Source organism: Sciurus vulgaris (assembly GCF_902686455.1).
Source record: "Sciurus vulgaris genome assembly, chromosome: 2".
NCBI classification, from domain to species: Eukaryota; Metazoa; Chordata; class Mammalia; order Rodentia; family Sciuridae; genus Sciurus; species Sciurus vulgaris.
The window spans coordinates 107,089,603-107,112,142 of NC_136462.1; the positions used below are offsets into that span (position 1 = coordinate 107,089,603).

Below are 22,540 nucleotides of genomic sequence, written 5' to 3' on the forward strand. Positions count from 1 at the left end.
TGAGTACGGCCACCCAATGGGGACGCGAGAGGTGCGGTATTTGAATCCTAGAACAAGGAGACCTCCCCGAAGATTCCAGTGGTGCGGGCTTGAAGTGCAGGCCCAACGGCGCCGCAGACGCTAGCTCCATTCTGCTCCGGTCCGCGTCCCTCCCTGGGCCGGGCTGGCACACTTGTCTTTCTCTTCCCTCATGGCGCTGCTCCGACGCCCGACGGTGAGTGTGCCCGGTCACCCCCTCGCAGGGACCGCACCTTGTGTCTCGCAGCCCCCATCCTTCCTTCTCTATCCGCCTCTCGTTTCTCTCTCCTGTTCCGTACCTCTTCATTCCAACTGGGGCTGCTTTTCCTTTCTCCCGGGCTCAGGGATTCCCTGGCGTCCCCGGCCCTACAGCTGGCCCTCTCTGGCGGGCCTCTCCCGGTTCCCGCTTCCTGCTTCGGGTGGAAGAGGTGAATGTAGGAAAGCTCCTGGGAGGTGGCACCTGTCAAGGGAACCTTCCCATTAGTAGGCCTGTTACTCAGCCAGTGGTCTTTGTTGTTAGCTGTCTAAATACAGGTTCTTGAGATTTCCTTCCTCTTTTCTCAAAACTCTGCCATAGACTAAGGCTAATCTTTGGTGGGGGTGGGGAGAAGGACTGGAAGACATTCCATAGTCGGTCAAGTGCTATGGTCATGGCAGTTTTTCAGATTTTTCACGTTTTGCTTTGTGTGAGTTTCCCACTTATTTTTACACATTATGTCTTCCAGGTCAAGTTCATTGATGTATGGGTTTGTCCTCTTAAAAACATAATTTCTTAAATGTAGAAATTTCACATAGAATTTGAACCAGTATTACATACTGAAAGAAAAGAGTCTAAATAATTTATATTTGCACAAATCAAAGTCTTATTGGTGTTTGGTATTTCTCCTGTGGGCTTGAATTGTACCTGGATTTACTTTTGCTTTGCTGAAAACTAGAGAACCTGACACAGCTGAGTTCCATCCTCCTGGCTACAAGGCTAGTTAAAAGCTGCCAGTTTTCCATTCCAGATGAATTTAGACTTGGTCACATTACAAGACTTCATAAGCATTAAATTTTCAAGCACTTTTTAAAATTGGCAACTATGCTGGAATAATTGAACTAACAAACTTTTTTGTCTAATTTATCCTGTAAACTCAGGTCTTTCTGCTCAGGAAGGGCTACAGTTTTCCCTGGCCCTTCTGTCTATCCTGGTAGGTCCACTCAAATCTCCTGTAGGATTCCCAACTCTCAGAGATTTTTTTTTCTCATGAACTGTTTATCATTTTTACAATAAAAGTGGTATAAACTGCTTTTCCTAGCAAGTTTTGTTTCTACGTATGTTCTGAATAAAGCTGGTTAAGCTTAGAATTTGAGAGCTAAAACTGTTATACCCAAGAAAACTATTTCCATTAAAATATCCTTAGTATAAGAGAGAATCTACACTATGACAACCTCATTTTTAAAAGCCATATTTCTGAAAGATCATCTCTATAGGAACATTTCTTATTTCTAGAAGGTATACTAATCAAAGGTTTAAACATCAGAATTTTAAACAGCCAGAACTATTATTAAGTACTGATGTTACAGCTTTTTAATTATTTATCTTGAATGAACTTGTTATTCAACTCTGTAAAGAAAGAATTTCAACTAAATAAATGTAGGTTTTTAATATACAGGGATATCTAGCATGTGACGTGGGTGCTACATGAGAAATAATTATTTGTGAAGCTTTGAAGTTCTCTTACAGACCTACTTAAATATCCAAATAGTTTTGCAAGATTAGTGAAGGATCTTTATTATAAATAATATGTATATGGAACAAAAAGTAACTGTTTACTATCCTGTTGTGTAACCACCCACTGAATATAAATCTCAAAAGAGTTTCCAGTCCTGGATTCCAGAGATTTTATATTCACTCCTCTGGATCGCTGCTGCTTAAATAAACTTGCTTCTTGAAAAAAAAAAAAGTATGAATTATGAATGATGATGTGCCTAATTTAGAGTGATGTTATTAATCACAAACAGCATATCTAGACTTCCTAACATGTACCTTTTCCCTTTTGCAAATGGATCTTAGCATATTCATTTCCAGAGCAATTCTAAAATTGAATATCTGACATTAGCTAAATATTTGTCATCGTAATGCCTCATTAACTTTTTCTTTTCTTTTCTTTTTTTTAGGTGTCCACTGATTTGGAAAATATTGACACAGGAGTTAATTCTAAAGCTAAGAGTCATGTGACTATTAGGCGTGGGGTTTTAGAAGAAATTGGAAATAGAGTTACAACCAGAGCAGCACAAGTAGTGAAGGTAACAACCATGAGGTAAAATGTGCATTAGAGGCTGATTTTTTTGTGTGTGTATCACTGAAGGACAACATTGACTGTCTTGCCCTATCCTGTATTTTCCTTGTAGAAAACTCAAAACACCAAAGTATCAGTTCAGCCCACCAAAGCAACAAATGTCAACAAACTGAAACCTACTGCTTCTGTGAAACCAGTACAGATGGAAATGTTGGCTCCAAAGGTAGGAAGTTCTGAATTTACAAACACACTTAATGGAGTAGCTTGGTTTTAGTTAGACTACAATTTTTGAAGAACATTCACAGGTAGAGCTGTCCTTTGGCATCTCAATTTAATGTTATGGTCTTGAATAATGTTAATTACTTTAATTCCTGAATAAATCCTGTGATCTCAGTGAAATTTGGTAGATTTTATTAAAATAATTCACTAAAAGAATAACCTTGCTTATAATCGAAGGCCCATAATTCTGAGACCCAAATTTATGTGAGAGTAAGGTAATACTAAAGTTCTATGTTGATAAATTGTATTCTCTATGAATGTTAGCTCATTCAGTCACAATGCTAATGGATCCATCAAACTGTTCTCTTTTCACCATGTTCAAGTTCATGTGCACTTTCATTTATGGATTACTTATGCATTTACAATGAGAGAGGCACCATTGTAGGTACCAACATATAATAATAACTACTTCATTATTTCCAGCCTAAAAAATACATATTGTATGTTTGAGATTTTTCAAAATTAAACATTGGCTATATTTGAGAAATATCTCTATTGTACACTTACTGTATATATCTAATAGTGTTAAGACTGCTAAAGAGACCTCTTATTTTCAGGATACTGCTCTAGAATGGGCATATGTTCTGGAAATTAAAGTTGGTAATCCTAGAATGTGATACTAGATAATTTCAGGCAATATATGACTGAATGAATATCAAATAACTGGGGTAGACCTTAGAGTGTTGTCTTTAGGAAAGGGCTCCTAAAGGAGAGAGAGAACCCTAAGCAATGAAAGTATTCAGGGCTAATTTCATCCTTTAATGTTGATTTTTATTCCCACCCCTGCTAAGATGAATCCTTGCTGATACCCAAGTTGGCCTCCAACTTGTGATCCTCCTGCTTAGCCTCCTGTGTAGCTGGGTTTATAGGCATGTGCCACTGTTCCTGGCTCCTGGTTGATTTTTAATAGAGAAAAGCTGATTGGAAAGGGAATGTTTTGGGGAACCAAATTAGCAACAAAAATCAAGGCCCCAAAGTGGAAATTGGCCTGTAGTCATGTCTGTTCAAGGAGTCTGCAGATTTAAATTAAGTCAATAAGGTAGTTTGAGGAAGAAGGTTGCAATTGGATTTGAATTCCTTGAAATTTAGATTTGATGTCATTAGGTAGTGAGGACACTGAAAAGTTTTGAGGAGGAGAGAAGTGATGGAAGCAGTGTTAGGAGGTATTAACAATTGTCCAAGCAAGAAGTGGTAGGAGTCTTGAACTAGTTTAGGTTTCCTCTAAGCACCTGCCTGCATTCTGGTATCTGTGCAAGGTTCTAAGAAATATTGAATGTGTTAGGATTTCAAGGACATCATCCAGTATTGAGAAAGAATACTTTAGGTGAATTATTTTAAGAAGAGTGAGAACCTTAAGCAACTTGAGTGTTAAATAAATCATCATGGAATAACAAAAACAGTATGTAAGTCAGGAGAGGGAGATAGGTTTGGGACACATGTCCTCTTTGGCTTTAGATTTGTAGAGGTAACAGAGGGATATCTGCCTGGAAATGTGCCTGCAATATCTGAAGGAGAGACAGACTTGCCAGCATCTTCCTGGGGCCATGGTTGGAAAAAGAAATCTTTAAACAGGAGATAGGGCTTCAAATCAAGAACTGGAGCTCAGAGCAAACGTTCAGTATTGACCTTCCTTTACGAGACCTTTCCTTGAAGGTCTCTAGGTTTTTACCTATGGGCCATGGTTGGAAAAAGTGCTGTTTATGAAAACAGCATTTTACATGGGTGACTTTTTTTTGTTTTCTCCTACATTTGCAGAAGGATGATTTGGCAGTATATTTCAGATGGTTATTTTATATATCCAATAAGACTGTTTTTACAGTAGGTCAAACAAACAAACAAAAGAAGACCAGAGGGATAGTCAAAGACTTATTAAATGGTGCTGTAATGAAGAAATATCTCTTACCTGGTAGAGTGGTATCCTCTATTAGGAGATCAGTTAAATAAGTATTTGATGAAGTATTATGCAATCATAAATGTTTTAGCAAAGCATTTCAAGATGTCAAAATGCTTATAACATCAAGTGGGAAAATCAGATTTTAACTATTTCTCTTTAAAGTGTGCATTTATATAATATTGATGGGAGTTCCTTTTAAATATTGGGCTTAAGATTTTCATTTTCCTTAAAATTTTCAAACTTTTACTGTAGGTACATAATTTTTCAAATCAGTGAAGAAGAAAGGCCAATTAGAAAAGGCCCAGTATGGGCTGGAGTTGTAACTCAGTGGTAGAGTGCTTGCCTATCATGTGTGAGGCACTGGGTTTGATTCTCAGCACCTCATATAAATAAATAAACAAAATAAAGGTCCATTGATGCCAGCAACAACAAAAAGGCCAGCTATACCAGGGCGTGGTGTATAACTCAGTGGTAAATGCTGTGCTTACCATGTACAGCCCTTGGTTCAGTCCTTAGCACTGAATGAATAAATAAAGTTATGAAAGAAGAAAGAAAGGAAAAATCATTTCTTCTTGTGACCTTTACAATTTCACACTTTTTGGGTCTGTTTATTCCATATCTCCTTGAATGGCTCTTTTACCTTATTTATTTATTTATTTTTGGTACCAGGGATTGAACCTGGGAGTGCTCAACCACTGATCCACATCCTTAGCCCTTTTTGTATTTTATCGAGAGACAGGGTCTCGCTGAGGTACTGAGGCTGGCTTTGAACTCATGATCCTCCTGCCTCAGCCTCTTGAGCCACTCGCTCTGCGGAATCCTTTAACTTTCTGACAAAATCAAGGATGCCATGTTTCAGATAAACCATTATGGACTGGAGCTTATTTCATATAAAAGTTACTTCTGTGGTTAGAAGATATAGCTGAATTTTATAGTTTTAGAAATTATCAGGGATTAATGAACAACTGTTCTTTCCAATTCAAATAATTTGTCTCAAAAACAGCGAAGTTCCCCACCTTCTGAAAAGTGAGTCCCTCTGCTTCCCTGTCTCTGGCTTTTACTTTTTCACCTGCTCTCTTTGCAGAGTCATCACTGCTCCTTTATAGCCAGTCCCTGGAGTTGTACAAATGCCAGTTGAGCACAAGAGTTTCTAGCAACTTTCCTAGAAAGCTTATAACATAAGCCCTGTGTCCCTGAAAGCAGATGTTCTCAGAAGTCTAACTGAATACTATCTTTTCCTTTCTGCAAACCTGGAAAGCAGACTTCTTGCTTTGTAGCAGGTGAGGCAACTGAATCCCAAAGAGCCCCGACTTTTGAGACTATATTTCCAACCATTAACAGAAGTTATTACCTTGCAGTTTTTGGAGAAAACTGTGTTTTGCTGATTGATGAGACCTTGGTAAACACTGAGTGGTTTGAAAGGAAGAAGGGTTATTAATCAGTACCTTGCTTGCTGGGCAAACAAGTTAAACCATCATCTGAGCTCCCAGGTAGCTCCCAGTCAAGTTGGGGAACTAGAAGTAAAAGAGGGTTTATGTCATCACAGAGACTAGATCCAAGTTTAGAAGATACACTGGGGAGTTAACAGCTAGAAATTCAGATGATTCACTGTCAGGGATAGTCCTTATTCAAATATAAGAGTGTTTTATGGCCTAATTTTCCCTAACACAAAAACTGCATGTAAAAGGGAAATAAGCACAATTGTTCACAACTTTTTTTTTAAGTTGTCAGTGAACCTTTTTATTTATTTATTTATATGCACTGCTGAGAATCACACCCAGTGCCTCACATGTGCTAGGCAAGTGCTCCATCACTGAGCCACAAACTCAGCCCAACACATTTTTTTTAAAAGTGATTTTTATATTTTTTGCAGTAGTAGGGATTGAACGCAGGGCACTCTGTCACTTAACTAACCCCCTGCCCTTTTTATTTTTTTATTTTACACAGGGTCTTGCTAATTTGCCAAGACTGGCCTCAAACTTGTGATCTTCCTGCCTCAGCCTCCCTAGTGGGTGGGATGACAGGTGTGAACCATTCCAGCTTTTATTTTTAGTTACATTTGAAACTGCTGTGAAACAGCAAAACAATACAGAAGTACATAGAGTATGTAGAATAAAAGTTGAGTGCATTGTTACTAGTCCTCAATTTCAAATCCATTGCACTACTGAAGTTAATCACAGTAACTGATTTTGCCTTTCTACAATTGTGTGTGCCTATGTTGCTACCAATCACGAACTGTCTAACCAGAATCAATAGTTCTTACAGTCCTTCCCCTTTGCAGTTAATTATTTATCATGAATTCAGTAAAGGAACTGTTTAATTAAAATTCACAAGAATATACTTTTATATTTGCATGTTAAATTAACACATCCTGTCAATAGTCCTACCTCAGCCAATGTTGGTGCTGGAACATGAGTGACCTTCACTTACCTCCACCAGCTCCCTACCCTGACACAGGAGATTTTCCAGTCAAGCCAGATTTCACATCATTATGGTTTCTGATGACTACTTTTAGGGAAGATATAGAGTGACTACATGGTACATACATTTTCTTCTTTTTTCACAGTTTTGTTTTTTAACTGATTCATAAAAATTGTACTTAGTGGGGAACCTATGTGTCATTTAGAAACCTGTATGCATTGCATAATATTCAAATCAGATTAATTTCCTTTGGCATTTATCATGTATTTATGGTAAAAACATTAAAAGTCCTTTCTTGTAGTTTTCTTGAAGTATAATACAGTATCATTATCCTTAGTCAGTCTACTGTGCAGCAGCACACCTGAACTTCTCACTTGTCTCTAGTTCATTGACCAAACCTCTCCCCATCCTTCTCTCCCTTAACTTCTGGTGACCATCATTCTAATCTTAACTTTTATGAGATTAGCATTTTTAGAGTTCACATGTGAGTGAGGTACTGGTCTTTCCTTGCCTGGTTTGTTTAAAAGTCATAATAATGAATTAACTGATTCAGTTTTGATCCTTTGCATGCAGCACACACTGGGTAGAGGATTGCACAGTCAACCCAGCAGACTCAGACAACTACCTAAACAGACAAATTAAGTTCTTAGAATAATTGAATTATGTTGGCTTGCTTTCAAGCAATTTTAAATCAAGAGCCAGAGCAACTATTTTGTCTTATCCTGATAGCTTTTGGACATGGTTAAACTCAGGCTTGCTTCTGAATAGAACACAGATAAACTTGCTAAACTGTTAAGACAGTACTTGAAGCACATGATGATAGCCTCTGACTCCTTCATCAGACCTCCCACTACTGACTGCCTTCCTGGGAAAGGTGTAATAATGCTTGAACTTGGAAAAGCTACCCTTAAACTGGAGCTTTGTGTGCTTATTAAATAGCACATCTGTCTCTAGTCACTATTGTCCCTTCCATGGTCTCACTTTTCCTTTTAGTAAAAGCAAAGTTCCTTGGCAAGGTTCTTGCTTGACTTTCTAGCTCATCTTCTCACACCTTATATGCTTTTCTCTCACTAACCCAAATCAGTTCCCAGTTTCCATTCCATTTAAAATATATTTTGTAGCCTAAAAATTCTGTTAGGCTTTACTTTGCAAATATCTCTTATTATTTTTAAAAGCAATGATTTCTTTATACTTCATTGCTAAATACTTGTGTTAACTTTATAAATTTTTAATATGTGTAATTTTTATAAACAGTCACCCAGTCAGCATAAAGAGATAAAATATTAGGCTATATACTTGCTCAGTCTTTGCTTACTCCTCCTATTCTATTTCCTGTTTTATCTATAGCCTGCTTTTCTGCTTTTTAGTTGCCAGTTTTTCAATTTAGAGCAAATTAGTTGAAGAAAAGAAAACATGCTTGCAGAAGAGGATACTGCTAAAGTGAATGATGAGCACCAGTAATCTCTGACCCCAGGAGGTCAAGTTTCTTTTATTTATTGAGTACCTACTATGTATGAGTGCTAATATAGGTATTTGAGATACTTCATTGGACAAAGCTAACTAAATAAATGTAAGCATATAGAGCTTACATTCTAACAGAGAAAATAATATACATAATATATGTGTATAGTATAGTAAATTATAGGTTCTATAAGAAAAAACAAATAGTAATGTGCTTTAATTTGTTGGCGTAGGATCCTTCTCCCATACCTGAGGATGTCTCCATGAAGGAAGAGAACCTCTGCCAAGCTTTTTCTGATGCTTTGCTCTGCAAAATTGAGGACATTGATAATGAGGATTGGGAGAACCCTCAGCTCTGCAGTGATTACGTTAAGGATATCTACCAGTACCTAAGACAGCTTGAGGTAGGTGGGCCTTTGTGTTTGGGTTCTACAAGCAATGTGGAATTTATAAATGAGGTCAACTTTTTAAACTTTTACTTTTCACCAACAGGTTTTGCAATCCATAAACCCACATTTCTTAGATGGAAGAGATATAAATGGACGTATGCGTGCCATCCTGGTGGACTGGCTGGTTCAAGTCCACTCCAAGTTTAGGCTTCTGCAGGAAACTCTGTACATGTGCATTGCTGTCATGGATCGATTTTTACAGGTAAGTCTACTTTAGGGACTAGTGCCTGACACTCATTGAATATTGTATTTAAGCTTCTGGGATAGAAAGCCAAGTTGGGGTTCCTCTGAAGAAAAGGCCAAAAGTCAATAAGGAGCCAGAAAACTTCAGGTGCAAAAATGGAAAATAGTCCAAAAGTATCAAATCTTTGGTGATGCTGACCAACTCTGGACAATTTTGTTAGTTTTTCCTGAGTACTTTTTAGAATTCCAGGACATACAGGTTGAGTGTCCCTTACCCTAAGTGCTTTGAGAGATTTTACACATGCATTTTTTTTTATTTTGGAATATTTGCACATACACACTGAAATATCTTGGAGATGGGCTGGGTATGGTAGTTCACACCTGTAATCCCAGCAGTTTGGGAGGCTGATACAGGAGAATCTCAAGTTCTAGGCCAACTTTAGCAATTTAGCAAGACCCTGTGTCAAAATTAAAAAAAAAAAAAGGACTGGGGATGTAGCTCAGTATGGCAAAGTGCCCATGGATTCAATCCCCAGTACCATAAATAAATAAATAAGAAATATCTTGGAGATGGGACCCAAGTCTAAACCCAACTATTGTTTAATATATACCTTATACACATAGCCTGAAGGTAATTTTATACAGTATTTTTAGCGTATGTGTGTTTTGACTATAACTTGTCACACAAAAGGTCAGGTGTAGAATGTTGTAGTGTCATAGCAGTACTCGGAAAGTTTTGAATTTTGGAGCATTTCAGGTTTTTCAGATTTTTTTAAATTAGGGATGCTCGTCCCATTCCTGCACGGTCACAGTCATTCATCAAAGGGAATATAGCATCAGATGGTATAGAAGTCCATCTGAAACCTCTGGTGTCTCTGGACACTGGTTTTCCAGACCTTCATGTACCATTTCCAAAGTCTGGTGCTCTTTAGTGTTTCCTCATCTGAGGCATGAAGAGTTTGGCTAGAGAATCTTCAAGTTGCAGTTAGATGTGGCATTAAATCACCATAGAAATGAAAGGGACAAAGCAGAATTTAAAAACAACAACAACAACAACAACAAAAAAACAAAAATACCAAATCTGTGTGTGTGGAGTGGACTGAGAATGTTGGACATAAAGAGGAAATAAAAAATAAGCTGAGAAGCAAACATGATTTTCAAAATAATTAATTTTTAATGCACAGACACTGAACAGTGAGAAGAGATGCCAGACATAAACTGCTAGTGTGTTACCTACCAAATAGCCCCACAGATAGATTTGTTTATTTAAAGTCAGCATTCATGATGTGGGTTTAGGTCAAGTATAAATTCTGTCCAAACAATACAGTAATAATTATAATAATGGCCCCTGAGATGCTGCAAAATTCTAAGTAACCATAGATTCTATGGTTCTCACCATAAAATACTTATTGGACCAGAAAGCACAGTAGTATTTTAGGTAGAATTTGAATAATGAAAGTTCAAGCAAGTCCAAGTTAGAAGAAGAAGAAAGAAGGAAAATTAAAGGAAACACTTATCCTCTAGGTGGATTTTCCATGACTAAAATATTGTTGAAAAATTTTTTAAGCTGAACAGTGGGAATGATTTTGATGAGGACGAGGGAAATATTTGAGCCACCCATTAAATTCTCATTTTTTTGCTTGGTTTTATTTCAATTTAGATCATGCTGAGCCCAGGTCAAGGCTGCTATAGACACCCAAGTCAGGTCAGTGGGGAAGGAAGAATGATGAGGAGCTTATTCATCAGGCTTACATTCTCCCTTTTTCAGCAACTGAGTGATCTTGAGCTAGTATCTGAATCTCTTCTCACAGCATCCATTTGTAATTGTTATTGAGGATGAAAGTCTGTACTTCTAGAGTTTTCATGAGAATTGGATGAGATGGTACATTAGAATCTTCGGCACTGTGCTTGGCACGAAATCAGTACTCAAGAACAGATTGGCCGAATTCACTGGTGTTTCCTATTAACATACACGTTTCCTGTATCCTGAAGAGGGCCATGAGCAGAAATAATAGGTGCTTACTTCTTTAGGACTTGGATTCTTCTCACCTCCCACCCAGAGCCCCAAACCTCTTGTTAATGTGACTTCTGACACACTTGTTTTCAATTAGGTTCAGCCAGTCTCCCGTAAGAAACTTCAATTGGTTGGGATTACAGCTTTACTCTTGGCTTCCAAGTATGAGGAGATGTTTTCTCCAAATATAGAAGACTTCGTTTATATCACCGACAATGCTTATACCAGTTCTCAAATCCGAGAAATGGAAACTCTAATTTTGAAAGAACTGAAGTTTGAGTTGGGTCGACCCTTGCCATTACACTTCTTAAGGCGAGCATCAAAAGCTGGGGAAGTAAGTGCCTCCAACTCTGTGGGAGATGATTTTTCTTTGATGTCTTATCCAGAAACATTGATCTAATTAAGGGAAAGTTATGAATATATAGAAAGCTTCCTTTAGATAAGTCTTGATGCATATTATATAAATTCTTATAGGAAAAGTCCTCAGGCTCTGTGCTTGTAACATATTGTGGAATAGAGTGATTCTTGAGAAAGATGTGAGTTAAGTGAATTTGAGTTCCTAGGCATTCACCCAGAATTTTGCAGGATAATAACTTATGATTCTTCCTGTCCCTGGCTCTTCTTTCATAGGTTGATGTTGAACAGCACACATTAGCCAAATATTTGATGGAGCTGACTCTCATTGACTATGACATGGTGCATTATCACCCTTCTAAAGTAGCAGCAGCTGCTTCCTGCTTGTCTCAGAAGGTTCTAGGCCAAGGAAAATGGGTGAGTGGTGGATTCAAGAAGAAATTAGTCTGTATTTTAGGATGTCATAATATGAAAGACCTTAGCATTTTCACAATACTATCTTTGAGGCATTTGTTGGAAGTCCAAAGGCCTGAAAGAAAGTTGCATGAAACAATTCAGAGACTGCTGACTATGCCATGAAACACAAATGTATCAGAGAGTTGTAAAGTTGAGGAAGGCCACTAAGGACTGCTATGTAAGATTTTTTGGGTGTTTTGGTAAGTGACACCTGTAAGTTGTCAGGCGCACCAAACAAAGCAAGGCCAAGGTCTGCCAATTCAGTCCATGAAGACAGAGTCAGCCATTTTTGGATTCAGATAAGTAGCCCAAGATGCCAGCTCCCCAGTCCTCCTCTCACAACAAAATGGGATGATAAGGAAACAAAAGAGCCAATGACCGCCGTGCAAGTTGAGGGATACTCGGTCATGGAGGAGCCAATTCTAGACTGCCACTCAGCAGTGCTATAGTTGGTAGAGCAGAAAGCATCATCAGAACCCAGAAAGTGATGAGGAATGTCTCATGAGACGGGAAAGGGAGTGGGAGATGGAAACCAGCTCCTTCCAAGCCTGCCATCCCCTCCTGTTCCAGGAGGATCACAAGGCCTTTTGTCTAGGCATATCAGCTGTGGTCCAAGCCTTGGCCATTCGGGCCTATCTGGATACAGGTGAGGTTGCTAGGACAGCATGGTGGAGCCATTTCCCTACTGTTACAGGAGCAGTTTACATTTTATACAGGGGAGAATGTTTATGTACCTGTGTATTTGCTAATTTTAAAAAAGATTCAGGAGGAATCAACCAGAAACCAAGAAAGAAAGTAACTATTTGTCGACTTTGGTGTAGTACTTGTAACATTTTTGACTTTTGAGCAATGTAAATATTTTATGCAAATTCTGAAATGGAATTAACCCGTTAAGTCCCAAGCTTTCAAGTCTGTATTTCAATGAAATTGACACAGTTGGAAATCATGATATAAATTTTTTCTATCTTTTATGTATATTTTCAAATATATATATATGGGTATGTATGTGTGTATATATGTGTATATATATATTTCAAATGCTCTAGTCATTTATTTTTTCAAAGGATTAGAACTTTAAAAACAATATTTATTTCAAAAGTATTGTAAGGAGCTGGGGAGATAGCTCAGTTGGTAGATTGCTTGTCTTGCAAGCACAAGGCCCTGCGTTCAATCCCCAGCACCGTAAAAAAAAAAAAAAAAAGTTTTGTAAGTAAACTGTGTGTGGTGGCATATGCCTATAATCCCAGGTACTCAAGGGTAAGACAGGAGGATTGAAGGTCTGAGGCCAGCCTTGAGAATTTAATGAGACCTTGTCTCAAATTTTTAAAAAAGTTTGGGGATATAGTTTAGTATAAAGTGTCCCTGGGTTTAATCTCCTACATGGTGGGCAGTAGTGGGGTGGAGTATTAACATAAGTGGTATATTTGTTGCTGACTTTTTGATAGTTGTTGGAAGTCAGGGAAAATGGGACTTAAAGGATTAAATGGAAACAATGTAATTATCAAATTGGTTATATAACAACATTAATTCAAATAATTTGAACACAGCATTCTGACTATGCATCCTTGGAGGGATGTACAGTTAGAAAAAAGGACCAAAAGCAGTAACAATGTTTACTTAGTAGGTTTATTGTTTACTTATTTATTTGAGGTGCTGAGAATTGAACCATAAGGCCTTACCAAGAATAGACAAACACTAGTACTGAGCTGTACCCTCAGCCCAGCAGATTTATTTATTTATTTATTTATTTATTAAATATTTTTAGTTGTAGATGGACACAATACCTTTATTTATTTACATGTGGTGCTGAGAATCGAACCCAGTGCCTCACACGTGCTATGCAAGCGCTCTACCACTGAGCTAAAATTCCAGCCCCAGGTTTATTGTTAATAGTGATCTCTTGTTATAATTTTAAGACTATTTTGTGTATATTATAGGTTAAAGCAAATATGTTCACATTATTAAGGACTAAAGTTTTTACTATAAGAAGAAAGAGATAAAATATTTTTAACAAGTAAAAACAAAAGTAAACACCCTATAATGTTAAATCTGAAAATATCAGTAAATTCATTAAAAACGGTTTGGAAACAGTGACAACTCAGAACAATTAGTATATCTGGTACTCACATTTCAGATATTAAATACCATTACCACTAGGAGCTAGCACTCCTTAGAGAAATAGCTGAATTCAGGACCATGTCAGGAGAAGGACGCAGCCTAGAACAGTTTGTGCCAGAGAGCAATCAATTTCTCAAATACCATTGAGGTCACATCACCAGGACAGAGTAACTGGCTTGAAAAGGCTCTGACTAAATTTGAGTATCAAAAAGAATAATGAGGGCTGGAGAATGTAGTTCATTGATAGAGTACTTGCCTAGCATGTGTGAGGTGCTAGGTTCAATCCCCAGTACTGCAAAAGGTGGATGGATGAATGGATGGATAGAAAGAAAAGAAGGAAAGAAAGAAAAGGAAAAGAGAGAGAGAAAGAAAGAAAGAAAGAAAGAAAGAGAGAAAGGGAAAACAACAACAATTCTATGAAGCCAGGTGTAGTGGTGCATAGCTGTGATCCCAGCTACTTGAGAGGCTGAGGCAGAGGATAGCAGGCTCAAGGACAGCCTGGCATCTTAGCAAGACCCTGTCTCAAAATAAGATTAAAAAAGGAGGGTGGGGCTGGTGATGTAGCTCAGTGGTAGAGTGCTTGTCTAACTTGCATGAGACCCAGTGTTCAGTCCCAAGTACTGTAAAAAACAAAACAAGCAAGCAAATGCAACCAAAGTCTGAGTCCATGTCACAAAAAGTAAAGTAAAAGGGAAGCTTCTTTCTTTTTGTTTATTTTTTGGGGGGGTAATGGGGGATTGAACCCAGAGCCTTACAAATCTTAGGTAAGTACTCTACCACTGACCTACATCCCTAGCCTTTTTTTAAAGATTAGGATAGTAGTGATTTAAAGTAGGAAGAATGCTAGACTATGTGCGCTTTTGGTTTTGTTTTTTCATTTATTATTGATTCATTTATTCATTCATTCATTTTCATCCTTGTAGTACTGGGAATTCCAGGCCCTCGCATATGGAATGCAAATGCTCTTCTACTGAGCTGTATCCACAGTGCTTTATTTGTTTTGAGATAGGATCTCTCACTGAGTTGTGGAGGCAGTCCTTGAACTTGGGATGTTCCTGCTTTAGCCTCCTGAGTAGCCGGGATTACAAGCCTGCACCGCCATGCCTAACAGGTTTTGTTTTTTAAGAGACAGAATAGAGAGAGATGTGGTCTCACTATGTCTTGAACTCTTGGTCTAAAGTGTTTGCCTTAGCCTCCTGAGTAGCTAGGATTACAGGCATAGACTATATTTTAACCCAATGTAATACTGATTTAAACGGGGATTATCAATGGATGCAAAAGAACATCAAATGAACTAATTGTGGAAAACATGATTTAAACGGTCTTAAAAAAATCATCCATAGATACTTCTGATTTTGAAGAAAAAAGATGAACCTTTCTGATGAAGAGGTCTGGTGGTTATACCTTACTCTAGTGAATAAGTTTGTCATTAACCATTTTTGGGACTAGCTGACTTGCCCTACTTTCTGGTGCAACAAGAAGTATGCACTGTCACTTTTTTTTTTTTTTTTTTGCAGTGCTGGAGATTGAACCCAGGGCCTTGTGCTTGACAGGCCTGTCAAGCTATGAACTGAGCTGTATCCCCAGCTCTATTGTCATGTATTTAGTGTTCATGTCCAATGGGTTTGACATAAATTCATTCATGAAACACTAAGACAAATCCAGAGTGTGAGACATTCTAAAAGTAACTTGCCTGGATGCTTAAAAAAAAAAAAAAAGGGTATTTCAAGTCAAGGAAGTAAGGGTTCTTTTAAATTTAAAGACTGAAGATACAACAGCCCAATGTATTGCATCTGCCTTGATGGGACTCTGGATCTTAAGAGAATCTCTAAAAGATATCTTAAAACAATTGGAGAAATTAAAAAATTAACTTTAGACGATGATATGGAATTGTTGATAATGTTTTTATGTGAGAATGCTATTTTGGATAGGTAAGAAAATGTACTTTTTAGGGATGCTTCTGAAACATTTAGAAGTGACATGTCATGATATCTACAGCTCACTTTCAAATGATTCATCCAATATATCAGTAGTTGTGCATTGTGTTTACTCTTGCTCAGTTTTTTTTTTCTTCTTAATCTCTTTTAGGATTAAGTTGTGTTTGATTTTGCCAGTTATATTCTGCATTTGAAGGATTAGGTTAACATATTTTCATACTACATATGAAAATATACAAACTTTTTCATTAAAAAAAAGTTTATATATTTTCATATGTGGTAGTCTTATTATCTATCAATCAACAGTCATCCTTTTGCTTGAATTTTCTTCTTGGGAAGACTGAATATGTTGTCTTCTCTGAGTTCTCTCTATTCTCTGGTGTTTATCTATACAGGGCCCAATAAGAGTGTCCTTGTAGTTTTAGTTCTTCCCTGCCTAACAGTATGACTGTCTGAACTCTCAAGTGTAGATCATCTGTTACTGGGCAGGCCTTTGATGGAGGGATATTTAAGATGTGCTAAACACTGTAAAGGGACACTTTTTTAGGGCAGGTATGGGATTGAACCTAGGGCTGCTTAACCACTGAGTACCTTCTCAGCCCTGTTTTCTTTTTATTTTGAGAAGGGTCTCACTAAATTGCATATAGCCTCACCGTTAGTGAGGTTGGCCTTGAACTTGTGATCCTCCTACCTAAGCCTCCCAAGTAACTGGGATTACAGGCATGCACCACTATGCCTGGCTAAGTGGACACTTTTCTATTTGGTTTTAGTTTTCACTCTGTCTCATTTTTCTCTTCCTTTCAGTATGGGGATAGAAAAGTAAGGTAGGCAGTTTCTTACATACCTGTGCAACCTCTTTAAAAAATAGTAACTCGAGTCTTTTCATACTCAATTAGAAGTCTCTCAGTGTCATAATTTAGTCCTATCTCAGGGCCAAAATCATCTGCATTTGCTGACTACTTTAGCTCTGCTTGTATCATGAAGTGATTCGTCCCTAATTGAATTTTTGGAAGGTAAGAATTTTCACTCACAGCTTTTATGTAGGTGATGTCAGCATGTATAACATGTGTTCTCCTAAGAGGCGGAATCAATCTAGCCCCTCAGTCATGTATTCTTTTCCTTTGTCTTGTGTTTTAGAACTTAAAGCAGCAGTATTACACTGGATACACAGAGAATGAAGTATTAGAAGTCATGCAGCACATGGCCAAAAATGTGGTGAAAGTAAATGAAAACTTAACTAAATTCATCGTAAGTACTTTTGTTTCTGAAGTTCTGATTATGGGTTTTGTGTGTGTGCATTTACATTCTTATGTAAATGCATTATTGGCATATGTGAGAATCTTAGCACAAATTCTTTATATTTTTCTAGCATAGCTGGAAATGAAGCATAGTGATAAACCTTGGATGCAGACTTTCTTTGAAACAAGATAGATAGGCTAACCTTGTCTAGGTAGGCTCCAAGTATAGTCAGCCAGTCAGTTGTTCATCATTGTGTGTTTACTCCATGCTTGCACCAGAACCTTGACTGGGGCATGCAGCAAGCAGAGAAGCCTGGTTGACCTGTGATGAGGAAGAGCAAAGGCCCACCTTGAATGGCTATGTGGAGGTCTTGTATAGGCATATAATATTACTCAGGGCCTTGTTTCTAGGCTTTTGGAGCAGTGACTAAAAGGCACTAGATGAGCAGGCATGATGAAGCAAGAGGACAGAAAGCTTCTTGAGGAAGCCTTATGGGGTCATAGTGTCCGTCTGTGTAGTCCACCTATGAGGAAGAATAGAAGGGGTTTTGGGGCTGTCCTGTGCCTGTGTGACACCAAATATCAGTGCAAACCAGCATTCTGATAATAAATTGCAAGGTGTTTTGTACAACAGAAGAGTCTCAAGTGTCTTCACAATCTGATTTGCTTTCTGCCAAAATTTCAGCATGACTTGTGCCTTAGGAAGTATAATGTGTTTTCAGTCCTGAAGGTATTGTCTGGGATTTGCTAAGCACTGGCTGCCATTCATTATTACTGCCAGTTCTGGTGACACTTAGGTACAATAAAGAGCTCCTATCTCACATCCCAGTGGTAGCTCTTGGAGAGAGCCTGTTCCTTCACCTTGAAGTCCTTTGTTCCCCCTTCACCTGTGTGACCAGCAGAGTTTCCTTCACTATTAGGGATGTAAAGAGGTAGTCAGCTCTGGCTGGCTTCAGTGATTGGGCATCATCAGATCGTCTGGAGATTGCAGCTCTAGCCCTTTGATACTTACAAATTAAGCTAGGAATGAGGTCTGAAGTGGGGGGTCCTGGCATGTGCTTAATCATAAATGACTTCTACAGGCCATCAAGAATAAATATGCCAGCAGCAAACTCCTGAAGATCAGCACGATCCCTCAGCTGAACTCCAAAACCATCAAAGACCTTGCCTCCCCTCTGATGGGGAGGTCCTAGGCTGCTGAAGCTTCATCCATGCACTTTTTCTTACTGTTGTAAAACTCTTGATTTTGTACATAGTCCTCTGGTCTATTTCAAGAAACCTCTTCTCAGACTAATTTTCTAAATGTACATTGAGGAAAAATAAAGCTATTGATTTTTCTTAAGGTATTCCATGTCTGTTTATTTGTGTATTCTACAGTGAAGAAATCAGTGGATGCTTGCTTTGACTAGTTTCTTTTTGAGCCATTATGAATCGCATGTACATTATTGACTTCATGGCTTTGGTAAAGACCTTCCCATACTATTTTCTCAAATTGAAAAACTGAATTTGGTTTTGATAAACACTGAACCACTTCTAAACTTTGATATGCATATGTTGATTCATTATGAAAATTTTAAATGGGATAACCATGATAATTTCCTTTCTGGCACCTCCTCAACTGCTCTCTAGTTTCTACATAGAAACAGCTGGCCCACTAAGGTGTTGGTCATCAGAGTAACCCTCATAATGGATCTCTTTCTCAAAAGGCATGGATGAATACAGAATAAACAGTCCTGAGAGGTCACAGGTAGAGGAAGGAAATGTGTCAGTGACATCCTGTTGAAGTTAAAATTTGGAATACATTTTTCTGTTATGCCGTTTTAGCTACAAATGGTTAAATATGAGGGTTTGTGTTTTTTTTTTTTTTTTTTTTTTTGGCAGGATGTTTAATCATATTTCACCTTTTTTTTTTTAACATTGATTTTTTAAAGGGGAATGCATCCTCAATCTCCAACCAGTAACTTAAAACCAAAGAAAAACCATAAAGGTAGTGATCTATAATGGTAACGATATTTTAAACTGGGGATTCAAAGGTATGTTAGATGTATCTCTTGCCCATCAAAAAACTTTACAAATTTATAGCTCTTGAATGCTATTTGAATTTTTTCTTCTTTTAGAGTCTTATTTTTTCAGAGAATGATATTGAAAGTCTTAAGGCTGACACATTATCAAATTCCTAAATATGTTTAATTAAGAGTCCATGACCAAAAGTATGGGCCTTGAAGTCAGATGAAGGTCTGTCTCAATGATGACTTGCCCCATTCCTCCCCCCCAAAAATGACCTTGAGCAAGGTAGTAGACCATGCTGAGCCATAGTCTTTTGGTTAGAAGGGGTGCTAAGAAGGGAAAGCAGGAGGGAATAGCATCAAGATTAGCTGGTAGGAAAAAGGTCAGTTACTAAATCCAGGAGGAACTGCAGTCAGCCAGGAGTAGGGAGAGCCTAAACCAGAAGGGAAAGGGAGCAACATTTATGGTCCTACTCTTGATCATAGAACTTAGATGTGCCAAGTGTAGAGTTAAGCTCTCTACCTAAGATGCACTGCATAGACTGCTGATTCCCCTGGTAATTAGACTCCAGTCCTACTACTAATTAAACCATAACTAGCAAACCACCCATAAAAGAAATGTTCACACCTAGAGGCAGAGACAGATGGTCTGACTAGTGTTACTCAGGGAAGGTCTGGAGAAGAGTTTGGGATGGAGTTATGGAGAGAAAGTGTGTGGATTATACGTAAAGCTGTGTTTGTTGACATTCAGTGATTTGTAATTTGTTCAAATTACATTTGATGCACATCCATGTTTCTCTTTTGTTCTTGTGTGCACCTCTGCGTGGGAAGACCTGTGACTATGGGAAGGCTTTGGCTCTGGTGCTCTGGGTAAGTGGCTCCTCAGCTCAGTGTTTGTACTCTCAGTCCCACTTCATTTGAGACCATGTGACTACATACTGACTAGTAGAACATGAGTGGACATGATGCGTATAATTCCCAGGGCATGTCCTTTTAAAGGGAAATGGCTCTCATCATCTTCCTTTCATAGGCTGCACTTGGTAACAGTAGAGAGTCAGGTTTGATTAGACGGGTTAGCTACAGAATGTGATGTCATTACTCTGGTGGCTAGTGAATTTTTTTGTGTTCAAACTTTTTAGTTTTAATTTCTAATACAGTAAGTATTGATAGCTGTAACCAAAAAAAGCCAAACTCTTTGGGGTCCTTAATAATATTCAGGAAGGTAAGAGTTCTTAGGCCAAAGACTTTGAAGTTTGAACACTGGCCACCCAAGGTCCATGATCAGTCTTGCTCATTGTGTTCTTGGTACTTCAAACCTTTGGTTGGAGGGATCTGATGCATCTCTATGTGGTGTTTGATACTGTTGTACCCTGGGGTTGTGTGTGCACATGGATACCCTATGCTTCAGACAGGATGGCGGTTTGCAGAAGATAGGTATGCATGGTCATTTGATCTTTATGTTCTCTCAGTTCAAGAGATTCTTGAACCAATCATGTTTACTTAACTGGACAGTGAGCAAAATGGCAGGCCTGACTAGTCAGAGATGATAGGAAATCTTAATGAATTAAAGACCCTAAAGGGAAAGAAAGTTTTCTGAACCCCCCCCCCCGCCTTTTTTTTTTTTTTTTTTTTTTTTTTTTGCGGTACTGGGGATTGAACTCAGGGCCTTGTGCTTGCGAGGCAAGCACTCTTCCAGCTGAGCTATCTCCCCAGCCCTGAAGCCTTTTTAATTAGAAAAAAAAAAAAAAAATGGAAATGTTATGTCATTAATCTTTACAGTAGCCCCATATTAAATTTCTAAATATGTAGAAATAATTTCAAGAATAAACCAATTTTCTACAAAATTTCTTTTTAGTGAATCTTTCTGGAATTTCAGTCTCTTCATTTCAGGATCTAAACTATCTTCACCTGTAAAAATGAATCCACTTATCTATTCAAACAAAATCAAGAGCCTCCTTGAGCCTAGCACTGGGCACTGGTTACAGGTGATGAGGGCTGGGTCTGTCATCTCCATGCACATTCTTTTATCAGGTGTGAGGGGCATTGGTTCCTGTTTTGTTACTTAGAGCCTGAGAGTTCCCAGTCACAATAAAATGTCAAAGGAAAATCAAGGGAGGACCACTGAGGCATTCCTGCCTAAAAGAAAGTAGCCTGTGTGCTTTGCCGGTGGCTACTGAGAGTCCAGGATGTGCCTCGTTCCCAATTCTTGTTCTATCTTGCTTCCTTTCACTTTCAGGGAGTCTGTGACTGTGAAAGTACTTGGTAAAATACAGAGAGCACTAGTGTCAATAGGATTACCTTTCCTCAATCACATTATGTTTTTATTTTCCTCTTTCCTAACTGGTCACAAAATAAAATTGAAATACCCTTTAAACATTGTCACTGTTGTGGAATGAAGTTTGCTCCCTGTTCTTGAAGTAAACACAAGTGAATAAAATGTTAATCTTTTTTCTAAATCCAGATTGATTTTGTTCCCTCATAGCTAAGCACTTGATGATTCTGTCTCATGATCTTGAAAATCCTAAAATGGCATAAAGGGCTGCTCAAACTCTTAATTTCCCAATAGCTTTACAATGATTATGACAACTGGAGGGAGAACAGGTAGTAACTTGTCACTCTTGGAAACATTCTATTGCTGATATACATTACCTTATTTCCAACTTTTCATTATTACTGCAATAAACATTGTACCAGTTTGCTAGGTCTGTCTTTATAAAGTATCACAGACTGGGTAGTTTCAATAACTGGGATTTATTGCTGCACAGTTCTAAGAGTCTAGAAATCCACACTCAAGGTATTGTCAGTGTTGGTTCCTCCTGATAGATAAGGGAAGTGCTCCAGGCCTTTCTCCCTGGCTTGTAGACAGTTGTCTTCTTCCAACCTCTTCACATCAACTTCTCTCTGCCTGTTAGCTTTCCTCTTTTTATTGGATGCCAATTATAATAACTTCATCTTAATGCTGTTACTTCTGTAAAGACCCTATTTCCAAATAAGGTCATATTCTGAGGTACGGGGGTTGCTATTGTTTGGATCTTGAATTTTCCCCAAAGACCCATGTGTTGAAGGCTTGGTGCTATCTGGAAGTGGTGAAATCTTTAGGAGGTAGATCCTAGTGGAAGGAAGTTAGGTCATTGGGTTGTACCCTTGAAGAGGACGTGTGGATTCCAGTCTCTTCTCCTTTTTGCTACCTGCCTGCATGAAGTGAGTGGCTTGTTCTGCTATGTGTTCCTGCCTTGAAGTGCTGGCAAGATCATGCCCAAAGGCAATGGGGCCAAACAACCTCTGACACTGAGCCAAAGTAAACTTTACCTCTTTTTATATCAGGTGTTTGTCAGCAACAAAAGGCTAACACACAAAATTGGCTCTGATAAGTGAGGTCATTGCTATGACTATACCTGACAATGTCATTCAAAATCATTTGGAATTGGTC

The 22,540-nt window shown here is 38.2% G+C and overlaps 1 protein-coding gene across 3 annotated transcripts; it reads left to right on the forward strand.

Annotated features, from left to right (window-relative positions):
* Nucleotides 1-5: 5 nt before the first annotated feature.
* CCNB2 (cyclin B2) lies at nucleotides 6-19,129 on the forward strand. 3 transcript variants are annotated; one of them, XM_079125928.1, is made up of 9 exons: nucleotides 7-214; nucleotides 2,179-2,307; nucleotides 2,413-2,523; nucleotides 8,589-8,759; nucleotides 8,848-9,006; nucleotides 11,099-11,335; nucleotides 11,632-11,772; nucleotides 17,004-17,114; nucleotides 18,187-19,125. In XM_079125928.1, the coding sequence occupies exons 1-9, from the start codon at nucleotides 191-193 to the stop codon at nucleotides 18,295-18,297; spliced, it is 1,194 nt and encodes a 397-aa protein (XP_078982054.1). In that variant the 5' UTR covers nucleotides 7-190; the 3' UTR covers nucleotides 18,298-19,125. The 3 variants fall into 3 exon arrangements, with proteins under 3 accessions (XP_078982053.1, XP_078982054.1, XP_078982055.1); XM_079125927.1 differs by having other exon boundaries at nucleotides 6-214; nucleotides 17,004-19,129; XM_079125929.1 differs by lacking the exon at nucleotides 7-214 and having other exon boundaries at nucleotides 2,193-2,321; nucleotides 17,004-19,129.
* Nucleotides 19,130-22,540: the final 3,411 nt, after the last annotated feature.